Genomic DNA, 18,327 nt, shown 5'->3' with positions numbered 1-18,327 from the left:
TTATTGACAGGCATTTAATTCAAGTTTTAATCAATCATCAAAATTCTGCTGCATAAAGAGAAAAAAAAGTTAAACATCTATTTTTCCCAGGAATAAGTAATGGGGTTCCCAAGTTCTCTGCCACTTATTCTAATGCCTGGCACGTGACTTTTTGGTCAAATATATGATACAATGCCATTGTATTTTATGTGCTATATGAACATTTTGTTGTACCCAGGGGGCCCCTGAATAATCAGCATAAAAGCAAATTTGTATTCACGCTATGGGATTCAAGGCATAATTTTACTACTTTAAATTATTTTAGAGGTTTATTCTAATTGTGTATTTACTTTTTTTGATGAATTACTGGTGACATACATGGCTTATTTGATAAGTCCTTATTTATTAAGTAATACCCAATCCTTCCATTGTTCCTGGGGGAAAAACAACTACTTCACGACCGTTAACTTAATGATGCCGTTTCTCAGCAGTCCCTATTCTGTGCTGAATTTTTATCTGAACTATGGAAAATGTTTCAGAATGCCATTAAGATATATTTAAATTAGCACTTCACATAAATAGTCTGATGAAATACCCCAAACAACAAGTTCTTAGTTCAATGATAGCAAATCTTGAACTAAGAAGTATTTAGGGGAATACAGAAGTATTATATACAGAATAGTAACTATATGATCAATAAAAATTATAGTAAAATTCTACATCTTCATTCACTTTACCCTTTTTCAATCAATGCTCAAGCATACCGAAGCACAAATACACATCTGGAATACTGAACACATTAAGTAAACCCGTTGCCGTCGAGTTGATTCTGACTCATAGTGACCCTACAGGACAGAGTAGAGCTGCTTCATACAGTTTCCAAGGACTGCCTGGTGGATTAGAACTACTGACTTTCTGGTTAGCAGCTGTAGCTCTTAACCACTACGCCACCAGGGTTTCCAAGTTCTTTCTATTTTCATTATAAATATTTCAAATTAAATTTAAAAAAACCCTGCTTTTTGAAAGACTATATTTCACATAAACACATCATTTAAAAGTACTCACGATCTTCATCTGTCTGCACTATGAGCTCTTGGCTTTCCTTCCGCCCCTCAGGATTCATGAGGATGAGTTTCACACTGACATTGGTGTACGGAGACAGGTTAGTGATTGTGTGTTGAGGGTGTGAACTGTCTGTGTCCCAGCTTACTTCTTCTCGAACCTGTTCCTGTCCTCCAACGTTGTAACAGTAGTGGACTGTGAGATTGTAACTATGACAACGAGTCACGTTATACCCAAATGGCTCCCAGCGGATAGTGATTTGTCGAGATTTGACCTCTACTACTTCCAGTTTTCTTGGGCCACGCATGGGATCTATTTAGAAAAGAAGAAAACATAAGAGAAAAGAATTATAAAAGCTCCAATAAATCCAAAAGTCACAGATATTCCAACTTGTTCTCAGTATCTGGTCTCCTCTTCTTCATGAATAATAAAATTCCTAAATTTGAGCTGGGCATAAGGTCACCCAGAATAAAGCCTAAAATTTCTGGCCTCTTCTGCAGCAAGGTGTGGCCATGTGACTTGAGTACAAGATAAGATGTTATGAGCAATTTTTGGAAGGTGTCCTTATAAGAAAGAGGCTTCTTCGCTGCTTCTTTCTTACCCTTAGCCAGACTGAGGATATGACGGTTGGAGCTTATACAGCCATGACAAACCATGAGGCATTTATACATTAAGAATTCAAAGCAAAAATGAAGAAGGAGCCAGGGTTTCTGCTCCCCCCCGAGCCACCATACTAGCCCTGCCTACTTCCAAACATTTCGTTAGAGAAAAATAAACTATTATCTTATTCAAGTCTCTTCTCCTTTGGGTTTCTGACACAAGAAACCAATGCTTAATACATATATTTTACCTTTTAAAATTAATTTACAATTATATGATTGGAAAGCACATTAGTAAAACTTGAGAATTCAGCACAAAGTGTAATAATGAGAGAGCACAAACTTCTGCCCAGAACTCCAGGGCATTTTGGGGTTTTATTTGCATAGAATTCCATACAATCAATGCAGAAGTAGCTCTTGCCTATCTGAGATAATGCAATAATATTCTCCCTTAGCTCATGTTCCAAGTACAGAGTTTCAACTTAGAAATCTAAATGACATGCAGGGAATACAACCATTTTTTAATAGTTTAAAAGAAAGAATACATACAGAGAGAGCTTAAACTTGTTTATGAAATACAGTAATGCAAAACAAATAATATTCATTGAGCATTTACTATGTGCTATGCACTATTTTAAGAAGTTTACATTTCAGGAGTTTTGGAAGGTCCTAACCGAAAATATTATGATCTTGTTTGTTTGAAGTGTAAAAGGATCTACAAATGGCAAGGGGAAAAAAAGTATGGAAAACTTGAGAATTAATAATAGCTACCATTCATTGTGTACTTTTTCTAGAAATTGCAAAGATAACGCAGGGCCAGGCCATGTTTCGTTCTGTTATATATAAGGTAACCATGAGTCCTTACATACATACATATATATATATATATACGGGCATTCTTCAGATTATGAATGAGATCTGTTCTAACTGTGCCTTTAAGTCGAATTTGTAAGTCAGTAGGGTTTAACAGGTGCATACGGTTCTTATCTAGCCTCACTTTAGTGCAAGAAAAGCCTCCAAGCTTTTTCAATGATTTAAAAGCTGCACACGCAGCAAGTGAAGTTGAATGTGATAAAGAATTTGTTGGAAGTAGGGGGTTGGTTCAGGTGTTTCAAGGAGAAGGCAAATTTACATAACATTAAAGAACAAGTATGAGTTGTCCTTAAATCATATGTTTGTAACCCAGGGACAGCCTCTATATATGTGTTCTCTATCCTGCAGAATCATCCCTGGACTAAAAAAAAAAAAATTTTTTCTTTTTTTGGACTAGATATCATCATTCTCAATATAGGGATATAAAAATTTTGGCCAAGACAACTTAAATAACTTAACCAGGGTCCAGGTTTGAGTGTGGCACCTGAATTCAGATCTGTCTGATAACTGAACATATGGTGGTTCAACTCTCCTTAGAGCCACATCCAAAATAAAGAAAACCAGATAAAAGAAATGAGGGTTTCAACAATATCGAAAGCTATACCCAAAAGAATAAAATGAAATATAAGATATTTGAATAAAATATAAAATGTAGAATATTATATTTTAATCTAAAAATGTAAAATACAAAGCCAATATATTACTCTTGAGACAAAAGAATAAGTCCTGGGAAGAATCTCCCTTCTCCTCCTGATTCCATAGAGGGAGAACCTTCAGCATCATATTCTCCATCTAGCTTTACTGGACAACACTACCTGTACTTGAGGTTAGACACTTGTCTGGATTATGAATGAAGTTGATGTCTTGATTCTCATTTCTGCATAAATTCCTCCTGTCTATTTTCTACATCACTGAGGACGTAGAAGTGACTCTGGGCACCCCCTATGCCCAAGACTTCCAATAAGTTAAAATGTATTAAAATTAAATAACATTCTGGTATCATATATACAAGATGGGATTTATCTGCCAGATATATGCTTAAACTATAAAAATGATCATTCATGCTACTACATCCCATAATAACTGAAGGACAAGTAAGAATAAAACACACCAAGGAGTAGGCAGAGCCAACATGGTACTATGAACAGAAGCACCAGGCCATCCCTCTGCAGCAAAGACCCAAAAAACTAAGTAAAACAGATACAAACGTGAATCCTGGAGCCCTAAGCATCAAATGAAGGAGTAAAGAACTTGATCAAACACCAAGTGGAATAAGAAACTGATAGAGAATGGAATGAGGAGAGCTACGGAGTGGAGTTCCCCTACCAGCTAACACAGAACAGATTCACTGTCTTGGACTACAGCCACCAAGGAATGCAGACAGGGAGTAGAGAAAGGCAACTTCACGGAGCTCCCAACAGGAGACAGGGCACCCAGTAACCAGGGACACATGCTTTCCCATCCCCAAACCTTCTTCCCTGTGTGTGGACTCTGCTGCTTTCCAATGGGCCCCAGTCATTTGGCCAGAGAGACACCAGCTCACTGCTGTCTGGATTTGCCATCTGGGACCTCAGCTACCAAGGACTGTGGACAGGGAGTACAGGAAGGCAATTTCAAGGGGCTCACAACAGAGACAGAGCACCTAGTAAGCAGGGATACACAATTTCCCACCACCCACCCTTCTTCCCTCTACATGGCCTCTGCCACTTTCTAACGAGCCACGGTTGCTCAGCCAGAGAGACAGCAGCTCATTGAGAGGATCACTGAATATTTGCTGACAGAAAATTCCCTAATATCATGAAAGTTGAAAAGCTGACCATCCAAGAAGCTGAATGAACCCATATAGGATAGACCCCAGAAGAAAATCACCAAGGCATACTCGCTAAAACCAAAGACAAAGAAAAACTCCTGAGAGCAGCTGGAGAAAAATGAAACATCACATACAAAGGGGAAACAATAATCCTAAACTGTGATTGCTCAGCAGAAACCATGAAGACAAGAAGGCAATGGGATGACATATATAAAACCTTGAAAAAAAATTGCCAACAAAGAATAATATATCTTGCAAAACTCTCACTCAGATATGAAGGTGAAATTAGGACATTACCAGATAAAAAGGAATTAAGAGAATATGTAAAAATCAAACCAAACTCCCAAGAATTATTAAAAAGAATCCTCCAGTTAGAAAACCAACAACATCAGACAACAACCTGAATCTAAGACACAAGACTGTATCAGTCAGATACCAACCTAATTAATGAACTCTCAAGGAGAAAGCAAAACTAAAAGATTTACAACAGGGAACGAGAGAGGTTAATCTGTAAATGGCAGCAATGACAGAACAATAAAGAGGGAATAAATGGTGTAGGTATAGAATTTTCAAATGGAGAGGAAGTCAAGGCAATATCAAGTAATAAAAGGCTGGTTAAAACTTAGGAAGACAGGGGTAAATTTCAAGGTGACCACACAGAAAGTTAACAAACCTACTCATCAAAGAAGAAAAACATGAAATCTCAGTAAACACAAAATCTACAAAAACAAAAGAAGAAAAAAAATCCACAAACAAAAGGAATTCAACACAGAAGAATAAGAGAAACAAAGAAAATGTCAGCACCGCAGAAAAAAGCACTACAAAATGACAGTAAAAAAACTCACACCTATCAATAATCACACTGAACATAAATGGCTTAAATGCACCCATAAAGAGACAGAGAGAGATAGAATGGATTAACAAAAAAAAAAAAAAACAGGGCCCATCAATATGCTGTCTACATGAGACACACCTCAGAAATAAAGACATAAATATATTAAAAATCGAAGGGTGAAAAAAATATATATCAAGCAAATAGCAACCAAAAAAGAGCTGGAGTGGCAATAGTAATCTCAGATAAAGTAGACTTTAAAATAAAATTCAGCATAAAAGACAAGGAAGGTCATTATATAATAATTAAAGGGACAATCTACCATGAGGACATAACCATAATAAATACCTACACACCCAATGACAGGGCTCCAAAATACATAAAACAAACTTAACAGCACTGAAAAGAGAAACTGACAGTTCCACAATAATAGTAGGAGACTTCAATGCACCATTCTCTGTAAAGGACAGAACACCTAAAAAGAAACTCAGCAAAGACACAGATGATCTAAAAGTCACAATCAACCAACTTAACCTCATAGACATATACGGAGCATTCTACCCAACAGTAGCAAAGTACACATTCTTTTCCAACACACATGGAACGCTCTCCAGGACAGATCACATCTTAGGCCACAAAGCAACCCTCAACAAAATCCCAAACACTAAAATAATACAAAGCATCTTCTCTGATCACAATACCATAAAAGTAGAAGTTAATAACAAGAAGAGGAAGGAAAAAAATCAAATACATGGAAACTGACTAACACCTTGCTTAAAAACCACTGGTTAATAGAAGAAATCAAAGGTGAAATTTAAAAAATTCCTAGAATCAAAAGAGAATGAAAACACATCATACCAAAATCTTTGGGACAGAGCAAAGGCAGTGCTCAGAAGTCAGTTTATAGCAACAGATGCACACATCAAAAAAGAAGGGACAAAATAAAAAACATTAGCTATACAACTCAAACAAATAGAAAGAGAACAGCAAAAGAAGGCCAGAGCAACCAGAAGAAAGGAATAATGAAAATGAGAGCAGAAATAAATATAATAAAGAATAGGAAAATAATAGAATTAACAAAACCAAAAGTTGGTTCTTTGAAAAGATCAATAAAACCAACAAACCACTGGCCAAATTGACAAAAACAGGAGAAGATGCAAATTACCCAAATAAGAAATGAAATGATGGACATTACAACAGACCTAACTGAAATAAAAAGGACCATAAAAAGTACTATGAAAAACTATACTCCAACAATTTTGAAAACCTAGAGGAAACGGACAAATTTCTAGAAACACACTACCTACCTAAACTAACACAAACTAAGTTCAAAAATCTGAACCGGCCCATGACAAGAGAAGGCATTGAAAAGGGAATAAAAAACTCCCCCCCCCAAAAAAAAAACAGCCCTGGCCCAGATGGCTTTACTGAAGAATTCTGCAAATTTTCAGAGAAGAGCTTGCACCAGTACTACTCAAACTATTTCAGAACACAGAAAAGGAAGTGATACTTCCGAATTCATTCTATGAAGCCAGCATAACCCTGATACCAAAACCAGGCAAAGACACCACCAAAAAAGAAAATTACGGACCAATATCTCTCATGAATATAGATGTAAAAATTCTCAACAAAGTTATAGCCAACAGAATTCAGCATCGTATCAAATAAATAATACACCTCAACCAAGTGGGATTCATAGCAGTTAACGCAAGGATGGTTCAATATTAGAAAATCAATCAATGTAATCCACCACATAAATAAAAGGAAAGAAAATAATCTCAATCGATGGAGAAAAGGCATTTGATAGTCCAATACCCATTCCTGACAAAAATTCTCAATTAAATAGGTACAGAAGGGAAATTCCTCAACATAATAAACGGCATCTATACGAAACCAACAGCCAACATCATTCTCAATGAAGAAAGGCTGAAAACCTCCCCCGGAGAATAGGAATAAGACAAGGATGCCCTTTATCACCACTCCTATTTAACACTGTGCTGGAAGTCCTAGCTAAAGCAGTAAGTTAAGAAAAAGAAATAAAGGGCATCCAAACTAGTAAGGAAGAAGTAAAACTACCCCTATTTGTGGATGATTTGATACTATACATAGAGAACTCAAAGGACTCTACAAGAAAACTACTGGAACTAACAGAAAGAATCAGCAGAGCAGCAGGATACGAGATAAACATACAAAAATCAGTTAGATTATATACACTAATAAAGAGAACCATGAAAAGGAAATCAGGAAAGCAATACCGTTTATAGTAGCCCCTAAAAAATAAAATAAAATATTTAGGAATAAATTTAACTAGGGATGTAAAAGACCTGTACAAAGAAAACTCGAAAACACTTGAATGAGAAAGCAAAAGAGACCTACATGAATGGAAAAAACATAACATGCTCATGGATAGGTAGACTTGACATTTTGAAAATGTCAATTTTACCCAAAACGTTCTACAAATAAATACAATGCAATTCAGATCCAAGTATCAACGACATTTTTTAACGAGATGGAAAAACTATTAACTTTATATGGAAAGAAAAGAGGGCCTGGATAAGTAAAGAACTACTGAAGAAAAAGAATAAAGTAGGAGGACTTGCACTACCTGACTTCAGCTCCTACCACACAGATGCACTAGTCAAAATGGCCTGGTACTAGTGTGATGACAGTGGTTAAGAGTTTGGCCGCTAACCAAAATGTTGGCACTTTGAATCCACCAGCTATTCCTTGGAAACTCTATAGGGCTGTTCTACTCTGTCAGAATCGACTTCACAGCTACAGGTTTGGTACTTTTTCTTTCTTTTTAAAGACAACTGATAAGTGGTAACTTTGGTGAAGGGGATGACAGTACACAATACTGGGGAAGTCAGCACAACTTGATCAAGGCAAGGTCATGGAAGCTTCATTAAAACCCATTCCTATTGCTGTCGAGTCAATTCTGACTCCTAGCGACCTTATAGGACATACTTGAACTGCCCCACACGGTTGCCAGAAACACCTGGTAGATTCGAAGTGCCAACGTTTTGGTCAGCAGCCGAACTCTTAACCATTACACCACCAGGTTTCTGGAAGCTTCACAGACACATCCAAACCTCCTGAGGGACCGAATTACTAGGCTGAAGGCTGCGGCCCATGGTTTCAGGGGATACCTAGCTCAAGTGGCATAACATAGCTTACAAAGAAAATGTTCTACATCCTACTTTGGTGAGTAGCGTCTGGGGTCTTAAAAGCTTGTGAGCAGCCATCTAAGATACTCCACTGGTCCCACCCCACCTGGAGTAAGGGAGAATGAAGAAAACCAAAGACACAAGGGAAAGATTAGTCCAAAGGACTGATGGACCACAGCTACCACAGACTCCACTAGACTGCTCTGACAGGGATCACAAGAGACAGAACTGGAGATAAATGTAGAACAAAATTCTAACTCACAAAAAAAGGTCAGACTTACTGGTCTGACAGAGACTGAAGAAAACTCCGAGGGTGTGGCCCTTGGACACCCTTTTAACTCAGTACTGAAGTCACACTTGAGGTTCATCCTTCAGCCCAAGATTAGACAGACCCATTAGAAAAACAAAAACACAAGACTAAATGGGCACAACAGCTCAGAGTCAAGGACGAGATGGCAAGAAGGTGCAAGGATGGTGGTAACGGGGAACCTAAGGTTGAGAAGGGGAGGGGGCTGACATGTCGTGGGGTTGCAACAAAACAATATTGTATTAATTGTTTAATGAGAAACTGATTTGTTCTGTAAACCTTCATTTGAAGTGCAATGAAAAAAAAAATAGCCCAAGAAATCTCACAGAATATTCCTTATTACTAAATTAATTTAAATTACTAGTATTGGGGAAATATCACAAATAAGTGTATTTAGAAACAAAATGAAGGCTTTTTCCATATTAATAACTTTCTTTTTTTACAATTTAAAGGAAATGTCTAATTTTATATAATGCTTCATTATTTCATGTTTACAAAAAGTTTTAAAGGTTCCTTATACATAAACAGATTACCATGTATTTCTTTTTCCTTTTCCCTGTTAATTACTGGTCTCCACAAAAATTGTTCTAAAGCATTTTACCAAGGTTTTCATCAATTTTACTAACTAATAAAATGACTAAATGCTTCCTGTATTAGTTTAAACAGGTAATGTAGTTGTAACTTAATTGCAATGGAAAACTACTTTCCGCTGCATAAATAAACTTGCATTGCTTCAGTATTCCTCAGTCAAGAAAATACACACTGAAATTAAGCCCCAGGATTAAACAAACCAGTCTATCTACTGGTCAAGTTCCCGTGGAATGCATGCTCCCTTCCTACATGTTATTAGTTCTTAGATTCCACTGTGGCAAAATTAGGTCTTAAACTTTTCATAAATTGCCAGGCAAAATAGTTTAACCTAGCACAAAAGACCATCTCTATGACAAGGCTCCCAAGTCCCTGTGTCCTGAACGGTAATTCATAGGCTAGAGACCATCAGAGGCCGCATGAGGTCCAAATTCTGGATGAAAGGAGGTTTGGGCTCCCTGGCTTGCATCAAGCCAGGTCTCATCTTCAAGATCTCAGCTAACCAAAACAAAAGTGTCTTACAGAAGTTTTTTCAAGCAAAGTGTCTCCATGTGAGTCCTTTGTGGGCCTTTGCCTGTGGTGTAGTTCTGGTGTGTCTTACTGATATGTGGCCATCAGTGTGGCGGGTCAATCATGTCAGTGCGGGTGGGTGGGTGGAATGCCACTGGACTGACTTCTACGCACTTCTCCCATTAGCCAAAAGCTTACGAGAAAAGTGGGATCAGTACCATGGCACCTTGGAGGGACAGTGCTGCCAATCCCTCTTGTCAGTGACTGAGGGTAAGAGTTCAGTGAGCTGGAGAAAGGGCTGGTAAAGCACAGGCAGCCATTAACAGGAGCTGAATGTCCTAGGCTACCATTTCCCTGTGATGACATCCCTCCTCTTCTAATGGTGTTTATAGGCTAAGTCCATGGCTCTGACAAGACTTCTAACACATCCTGAACGAACTGCTTCATTCCAATGCCTTTTTTTCTCTTCTTCTGCCATTCTACAAAATTGAGTTCTGATCCACAATGGATTTATAATAATTACATCTTAAATTAGTGTTTGATAGTACCTTTATCCTCAGTGTTTCTGGAGGAATTATTTCCATTAGTGTGTCAACTGTGAATGAGGTCTTCCATGGGGACTTTTACTCTACAGTTATACCAACGATCATGGAAGACTTTGAAGGGCATTGTTATAGGACTATACTATATTTCAGGAACTAAATGACAAGTTCATAACCAGGAATGTGTAATTTCAGTAGGCTAATTACAACTTACACAGCATTTCTGGGACTAGAATACAAGCACTGCCAAAAGAGCTTGGCATCTATTACCAACATTCTACGTGAAGGTTTAAGTCTTTTAGGATTAGATAATAGGGTAATACCCTGAATTAACAAAGCCAATGGTTGTAGAACACTTCCTTCCCTCTCCTCACAATCATAAAGATGCTGCCGAGGGCTGAAATGGGTCCAGGCCATTTCTCCTCACATTCACACTACAGACATTTCCTCTTCTGGAATGGTATCAGGACAGGCCCCACCAGCTGGAATCGCTTGTGGGGCCAGCCGGTCAGATCTTGGCCCCTGACTCATGATGAGAGACCAGAATGGCCTCCCTGAGTTGTATAGTGTCTGTCATGCCTGCAGCTTAGTCAGGGAGTTATTACCCATTCCCCCGCTGGCGCCGGCAGCATTTTTCATTCTGTTCTCTTTCTGCCAGCTTGAGCCAGGCTTCAAGCGGAGAAGTCTGACAGTCGCAGTCCTAACCCAAGGGACCAGCAGGCCCAGTTCTTGCCTCCAGCACTTTCGCATCCTGTTTAATCAGTGATCCTCCTGCCTTCCGCATTCAGTCCTGTTTTTCTACGAATAAGGGCAGAAACTGACCGATAGGATCAATTTCCATTGCAGGTTCAATTCACAGCTCATTTCTCTGGAACTCTGCACTTTACCTCCTATTACCGCTACAGTGCTTTTTCAGAAACTCAATCTCAGAACCTGGGAGAGATATCTGGGTGTAATTTTAGGATCCTGTCACTGATAATCAAAAACACAGATTACAACCAGTGCTCCTGCTACTAGGTTTCTCTTTCCTGCTACTTCATGAACTCCAGAGGTCCATTACGATAAAAGGAATCAACACCAGGGACGGCATGGTGGCCCCCTCCAGCACCATCAGTTACTGCATTTCTACCTCACCAGCCACACAAAAGACGGTGACAAAATAATGAGAGTGAAAAACTAATAAAGCCATGGTTCATTTATTTAATGCTCAGTGAAGTTACAGCAGAGCAGAGATCTGATTAACTAACATCACTGGCTTACATCAGCATATCCAGGCAATGTTCCCAAGCAGCAGGGTTCCCAGGCACGTGGCACTGTGTTCAAGTGATGTAAGTACAGTTGTTGAATTAGCTAAGGCTTTCCTGAGATTAAAAGCCAACAACAAAGTTCCCTATGTTAGACAAGCTGAAAAATTCTGAAATATATTAATCCCTAATTTACACTGGAAACCCTGGTGGCACAGCGGTTAAGAGCTACGGCTGCTAACCAAAAGTCTGGCAGTTTGAATCCACCAGGTGCTCCCTGGAAACTCTATCGGGCAGTTCTCCTCTGTTCTATAGGGTCTCTATGAGTTGAAGTCATCTGTATACCTGTAATGTAACTGAATATATTAAAATTGCCATAAGAATTACATGAATCTGAAGTCTCTTCTACCAAAATACACAGATATTACATTAATAGTTCTTTTTTACAACATTTTATCATATCTAAAATCAAGAAATGCACTCGAAAACAACCTGTTTTTCTTAAATTTAACACATAATCCCATTTAAAGAAAGAACAATTTTTTTCCTAAATAACAAAATGAATTTCAAAAATAGTACTAATTTTAAGAGGTTAAAAACAAAAAACGGTCTTATTGAATACCTACATGAAAGTAGCAATGTCATGCCCTATACAGAATCAGACATTCTGCTTTATTTCTTGGGTTAGGATGGGCACATTCTTCAGAATATCCTTGACGTTTTCCAAGTGCTGGTTTGGAGGTGGTCTACATCACACAGGTAGGTAACCAGCTTCCCCATGTTGCTTGGAAATAGATTATTCACATACCAATTATATGGATAGTTTTAATTTCAATCATGGAAGAAATCTGGACGTCGTCTTCACTGTTTATGGGAAATGTACGGAATTATCCTACATACAAAAAGGCTGGGACATACACTACGGTCAGAACGCAGATCGTCTCAGGCCAGAGGCTCCAGACTGAAGAAACCCTCTAAACACAAGTGACACTGACAGCCTGGCGGGCACACCCCCTAGTGGTGGGAAGTAAGCCCTGAAACAACAGTACGTACACACGCATTGTTTTGTTCTGGGTTTGGTTTGCACATTTAAAAATAAAGTAGGAGAATACATCTCAGGCCCTTGGTTGGTCACCCCTGGTGCGTACCCTTCTCAGATAACTCTTTTCAAGAATTTTTAAAGTTAATATTCTTACATAATAAGTTTGTAGAATGGAGGCTGGAAAGGAGGCAGTAAAAATTTTGTTAATGACACTTCCCAAAACAAAGAAAGTGGGCATTGATAAGTTACTCAAAGGTGATAACATCTGTTGTAATTTATTCTGCCTGAAATAACTGTCTAAAATAAAGCTAGATGTTTCACAAAGGTTGAAATATGCCCTTTTATTAAACATGACTTACTCTCTTTTGTTGATGTTAAATTAAGTTTGTTAAAAAAAATTTTAAACAAAACCTTTAAAACATATTGAAAAGTAAAAAATAAAGCAATTCCCCATGTACCTACAAATACCAAATGCTAACTTTTTGTGTTTTGCTTCAGATCACTTTTTATGGAAAAAAAAATGTTAAGGAAAAATTCCTTCCACCTTCCTGCTTGCTATCCCAAAGTTGTATGTATCATTTCCAGACATGTTTTGTACTTTCATTATGTATATTTGGGAAGCTTAAAAGTTTACATAAATGTCACCACTCTTGGTGACTTGAGGTTCCATCTAACATTAGACAAGTTGAAACACATAGCTCTAGATAAATCATTTGATCTGGTACATAGAATTCCATTAAATAAATAAACCACAGCTTATTTATCTATTCCCTTACTGAAGAACAGATAGGTTGAATGTTCTTTTTCTCTATTATCAGAGGTGTTGCACTGAATATTGTATATACATACATACACATACAAATATGCATATATACCAAGAACAAAAACCACTGCCGTTGAGTTGATTCCGACTCATAGCAATACGTCCTTGTTGTTTGCTGTTAGGTGAAGTCGAGTTGGTTCCGACTCATACTGACCCTATGCACAACAGAATGAAACACTGCCCAGTCCCGTGCCATCCTTACGATCGTTGTTATACTTGAGCTCATTGTTGCAGCCACTGTGTCAATCCACCTCGTTGAGGGTCTTCCTCTTTTCCACTGACCCTGTACTCTGCCAAGCATGATGTCCTTCTCCAGGGACTGATACCTCTTGACAACATGTCCAAAGTATGTAAGATGCAGTCTCGACATCCTTGGCTCTAAGGAGCACTCTTGTTGTAGTTCTTCTAAGACAAATCTGTTTGTCCTTTTTGCAGTCCATGGTATATTCAATATTTTTTGCCAACACCACAATTCAAAGGCATCAACTCTTCTCTGGTCTTCCTTATTTGTTGTCCAGCTTTCACATGCATATGAGGCGACTGAAATACCATGGCTTCGGTCAGGCGCACCTTAGTCTTCAAGGTGACATCTTTGTTCTTCAACACTTTAAAGAGGTCCTTTGCAGCAGATTTACCCAATGCAATGCGTCTTTTGATTTCTTGACTGCTGCTTCCATGGCTGTTGATTGCGGATCCAAGTAAAATGAAATCCTTGACAACTTCAATCTTTTCTCTGTTTATCATGATGTTGCTTATTGGTCCAGTTGTGAGAATTTTTGTTTTCTTTATGTTGAGCTGCAATCCATACTGAAGGCTGCGGTCTTTGATCTTCATTAGTAAGTGCTTTTTTTTAAGTCCTCTTCACTTTCGGCAAGCAAGGTTGTGTCATCTGCATAACGCAGGTGGTTAATGAGTCTTCCTCCAATCCTGATGCCCCGTTCTTCTTCATATAGTCCAGCTTCTCAGATTATTTGCTCAGCATACAGATTAAATAAAAAAAAAAAAAATAGGTATGGTGAAAGAATACAACCTTGACACACACCTTTCCTGACTTTAAACCACTCAGTATCCCCTTGTTCTGTCCAAACAACCACCCCTTGATCTATGTAAAGATTCCTCATGAGCACAGTTAAGTGTTCTGGAATTCCCGTTCTTCGCTATGTTATCCATAGTTTGTTATGATCCACACAGTGGAGTGCCTTTGCATAGTCAATAAAACACAGGTAAACATCTTTCTGGTATTTGCTGCTTTCAGCCAGGATCCATCTGACATCAGCAATGATATCCCTGGTTCCACATCCTCTTCTGAAACTGGCCTGAATTTCTGGCAGTTCCCTGTTGACATACCGCTGCAGTTGTTTTTGAATGATCTTCAGCAAAATTTTGCTTGCATGTGATATTAATGATATTGTTCCATAATTTCCACATTTAGTTGGATCGCCTTTCTTGGGAATAGGCATAAATATGGATCTCTTCCAGTTACTTGGCCAGGAAGCTGTCTTCCATATTTCTTGGCATAGATGAATGAGCACCTCCAGTGCTGCATCTGTTTGTTGAAATACCTCAATTGATATTCCATCAATTCCTGGAGCCTAGTTTCTTGCCAATGCCTTCAGAGCAGCTTGGACTTCTTCCTTCAGTACCATCCGTTCCTGATCATATGCCACCTCTTGAATTAGCTATATATATATATATCCACGTCCTCTTGGTCAGAGTTTCCCTTGGGTGGGCACAAAAAATGGGACTGCTGGCTTGTAGAATTTACCTATCTCCAAGTATACTAAATATTTTCAAGTTGCTCTCCAAAAGGACCACCATATCCACATGTTTCATTTCTTCCAGTGAGACTGTATTTTAAGGCTAGGAGCTAATGCCAGTTCCCTAGGACTGATCTTAAATTACTGGTATCAGTACCAGTGAAATGTAAACAGGCGAAGTCTGATGTGTGACAGTTTGATGAACTGCATCATTTATTTGGCATAGCCCTTGAAATAGAAATTTAAAATTTACAAAAAATCATTCCTTTTTTTGGCTATAGCAGCTTTGTTTGACAAATATTTATGTTAGGAATCTCTCCAAATAACCTTTCATTATATAATATTATTATGTGTGTTTGTATTACAATAAAATAAAATAGAAATTCAAACTTTTCAAATAGAGAATTAGATAAATTAATAAATTCATTGATAATACATCCCTAAAGTAAGTATTAAGGCTTTTTATTATAAAAAATGGTGTATCATTTACCCTGAAAGACTCTCCCACCTCAAAACAACTAGATCCAGTATAACACAAGTTTTTTATTGCACAGGATACAACATGTCCCCAGTAGTACCTTACACTGTCACCCTTGTCCAAAAGAAAATTTAAGTTAAAACTACAATTGCCTATGTCAGCTCTGCAATCTAAAGACTAAGCCTTGGGCCAGGACAGAGTAGGGAAGCCAAACTTGATGCTCTCAGGCTAATCCTAGATACTGGGAAGTAGCTAAATCATTTCTCGTTAGTACTGTCTCCTTGACTTCAGTATAAACAAACAGAAATCTTCTCTGAACAAAATCATCCTTAAATTTCGGTACCTGTTTTCAATGATAAAATACGAGTTAACTAGCAAAAAGAACCCAAAACACCAGCAAACACACTACCATAAGTGAGAGTCCGTGGGAATATGAAACAGCAGATTTAGATCCCCAAAACTGCCAAATGTAGAATATAAATGATGAATAACAATTAAAAAGTCAATCACCAAAATGAGAATGCAATGGGCCACTATGGAAAATGACCAGGTAATGTAACTTAAAAAAAAAAAAAAAAAAAATTGTTGACATAAAACCAAAACTTGATGGATTAAAGAGAAAGACTAGATGCTTAAAATGCTTACAAAAGAACAAATTATCTAGAAGACAGATCAGACGTTCCTCTAGATAGGTAGAGATTACAGATACATATGTAGAATGCAGCAGAGAGAAACAAAAAAGGAAAGCACTAGAAAATAGCTAAGAGGTATGGAGGACACAGTTAGAGGATATGACCTATGTCTAACAGGTATTCTTGAAAGAAAAAAGAGAGAACAAAGGAGAGATACTACCTAAAGAGATAACGAATAAAGAAAGTACAATATATATAAATGAAAATAAATCCACATTTAGGCATATTGTACTTAACCTACAGGCAACAAAATCAAAGATAAGATCTTAAAAGCATCTAGAGAGAAAAGACATTTCACTTACAAAGTAATGGCAGTTGGATTGACAGACCATTTCTCAACAACAGCTAGAAGTCAGAAAACAGGGAAATTGAAAGTACATGAATGCAAAAAAGATAACTGGCAAATATTAATCAAAAGAAACACAGTAGTTACATTAAGGGACACGGAGAATCATTACATAATGATAAATCTTTCAATTCATCAAGAAGATAACAATTGTAATTTTTAGGCACCAAGGTGGCCTTAGAATGTATGAAGCAATTAATATATTAATACCAAAACCAAACAAGGTAATGTGTGTGCCCAATGTATTTCATTCATGAACACAGATGCAAAAATTCTTAAAAAAAAACTCAAATCCAGCCACCTGGATTTGAAATTTTTAATAGAATTTTGACAACTATGCTCACGAATGAAATGCACTGTTTATACACGTAACGGTGTACAACCAAGTTAGATTAAGAATCGACTCAACGGCAGTGGGTGGATTTTTTTTTTAACATTTAAAAAAATCTATAAGTGTAATTAATCACATTAACAAATTAATGAAAACTCATGATCATTTTACAGTTGCAGAGAGAGTATTTGTTAAAACATTCATTCTTCATAAGAAAAAACTTTTGCAAATTAAGAATAGAATACAATTTCACATAAGCAAGTATCATTCTTAATGTTAACACATTAAGGAACAACACAAGGGCAGACACTACCAATGCTTCTATTCAACATTCTTCTGGAAGTTCTAGTCAGTACTTTAAGAACAAATACAAAGTTAAAGAATGGGATAAAAATGAGAAACAAAGAAATAAAAGGTATAAAAATGGGAAAGGAAGAAATCAAATTCTGATTACATACACACACACAACATTAATGTCTTAGCACACACATGCAGGTGCCACAGACAAATTTTAACAAACAGTATATGTTCAGCATGGTGCCTGATTATGAGATCAGACTTTGTTAGGTATGCATGGCAAATTTAGGGGGCTAACTACTTACAACAATAGCAGTAGAGTGATAACTTTTATACCAATAAAGAAAATAATTTAATAATAATAACAAACTAACTCACCTAAAGAAATAAAAATATCCCCAATCAAGTAATAAAAAAGGGATGAAAAAAAGCAAGAAAGGGGAAAAATATACATAGAAATACAAAAGAAAAAAAAACTTCTGTATTTCTGTATATCGGCAATAAATTTAAACGTTGAATTTTTAAAAAGATACCATTTATAACAATACAAAAATACATAAGGTAGTCAGGAATGAATCTTACAAGAGACCAATAATAGGTAAAAATTCAAAAATTTATTGAAAGCCGTAAGTCAAGATGAAAATAGAGAGCTCATACTCATGAATGAGAAGACTCAAAGTTGTAAAGGTATCTCCTCTTCCCAAGTCAATCTATGAAATCAGTGCAATTTCGACCAAAATCTAATTGAAGTTGTGAGAAACGTGCTGAGTAGACTCTAAAGTGAATAAAGAAGAGCAAAGATCCCCAAATAGCCATAACAATCCTTTAGAAGAATGAGGCAGAAAAACATGTCATATCAGATAGCAAGATTTATTAAAAAGCTACAAAAACTAGGACAGTGTGATGTTGCTGAAAGAACAGACTTGGAGCAGAATAGAAAACTTAATGAATGGCAGAGAAAGGGTTACTGACTTCTGGGAAAAAGACAATTGGTTCTGGGGAAACTGTTCATCCATACTGGAAAAAGATGACAGTAGTTCATATTCTA

The 18,327-nt window shown here is 37.3% G+C and overlaps 1 protein-coding gene across 3 annotated transcripts in view; it reads right to left on the bottom strand.

Annotated features, from left to right (window-relative positions):
• The window catches only part of PTPRM (protein tyrosine phosphatase receptor type M), a 943,724-nt gene that overhangs the window by 364,499 nt on the left and 560,898 nt on the right, over positions 1-18,327 (bottom strand). For all 3 annotated transcript variants that reach the window (XM_064294704.1, XM_064294702.1, XM_064294703.1), the window contains exon 8: positions 1,045-1,353. In XM_064294704.1, the coding sequence (XP_064150774.1) occupies positions 1,045-1,353 (309 nt within the window). The remainder of the gene's footprint in view (positions 1-1,044; positions 1,354-18,327) is intronic.

This window comes from Loxodonta africana, chromosome 11 (assembly GCF_030014295.1).
Source record: "Loxodonta africana isolate mLoxAfr1 chromosome 11, mLoxAfr1.hap2, whole genome shotgun sequence".
Lineage (NCBI taxonomy): Eukaryota > Metazoa > Chordata > Mammalia > Proboscidea > Elephantidae > Loxodonta > Loxodonta africana.
Note: the sequence above shows the minus strand (reverse complement) of the source record. Positions and strands in the feature narration are given on the sequence as shown.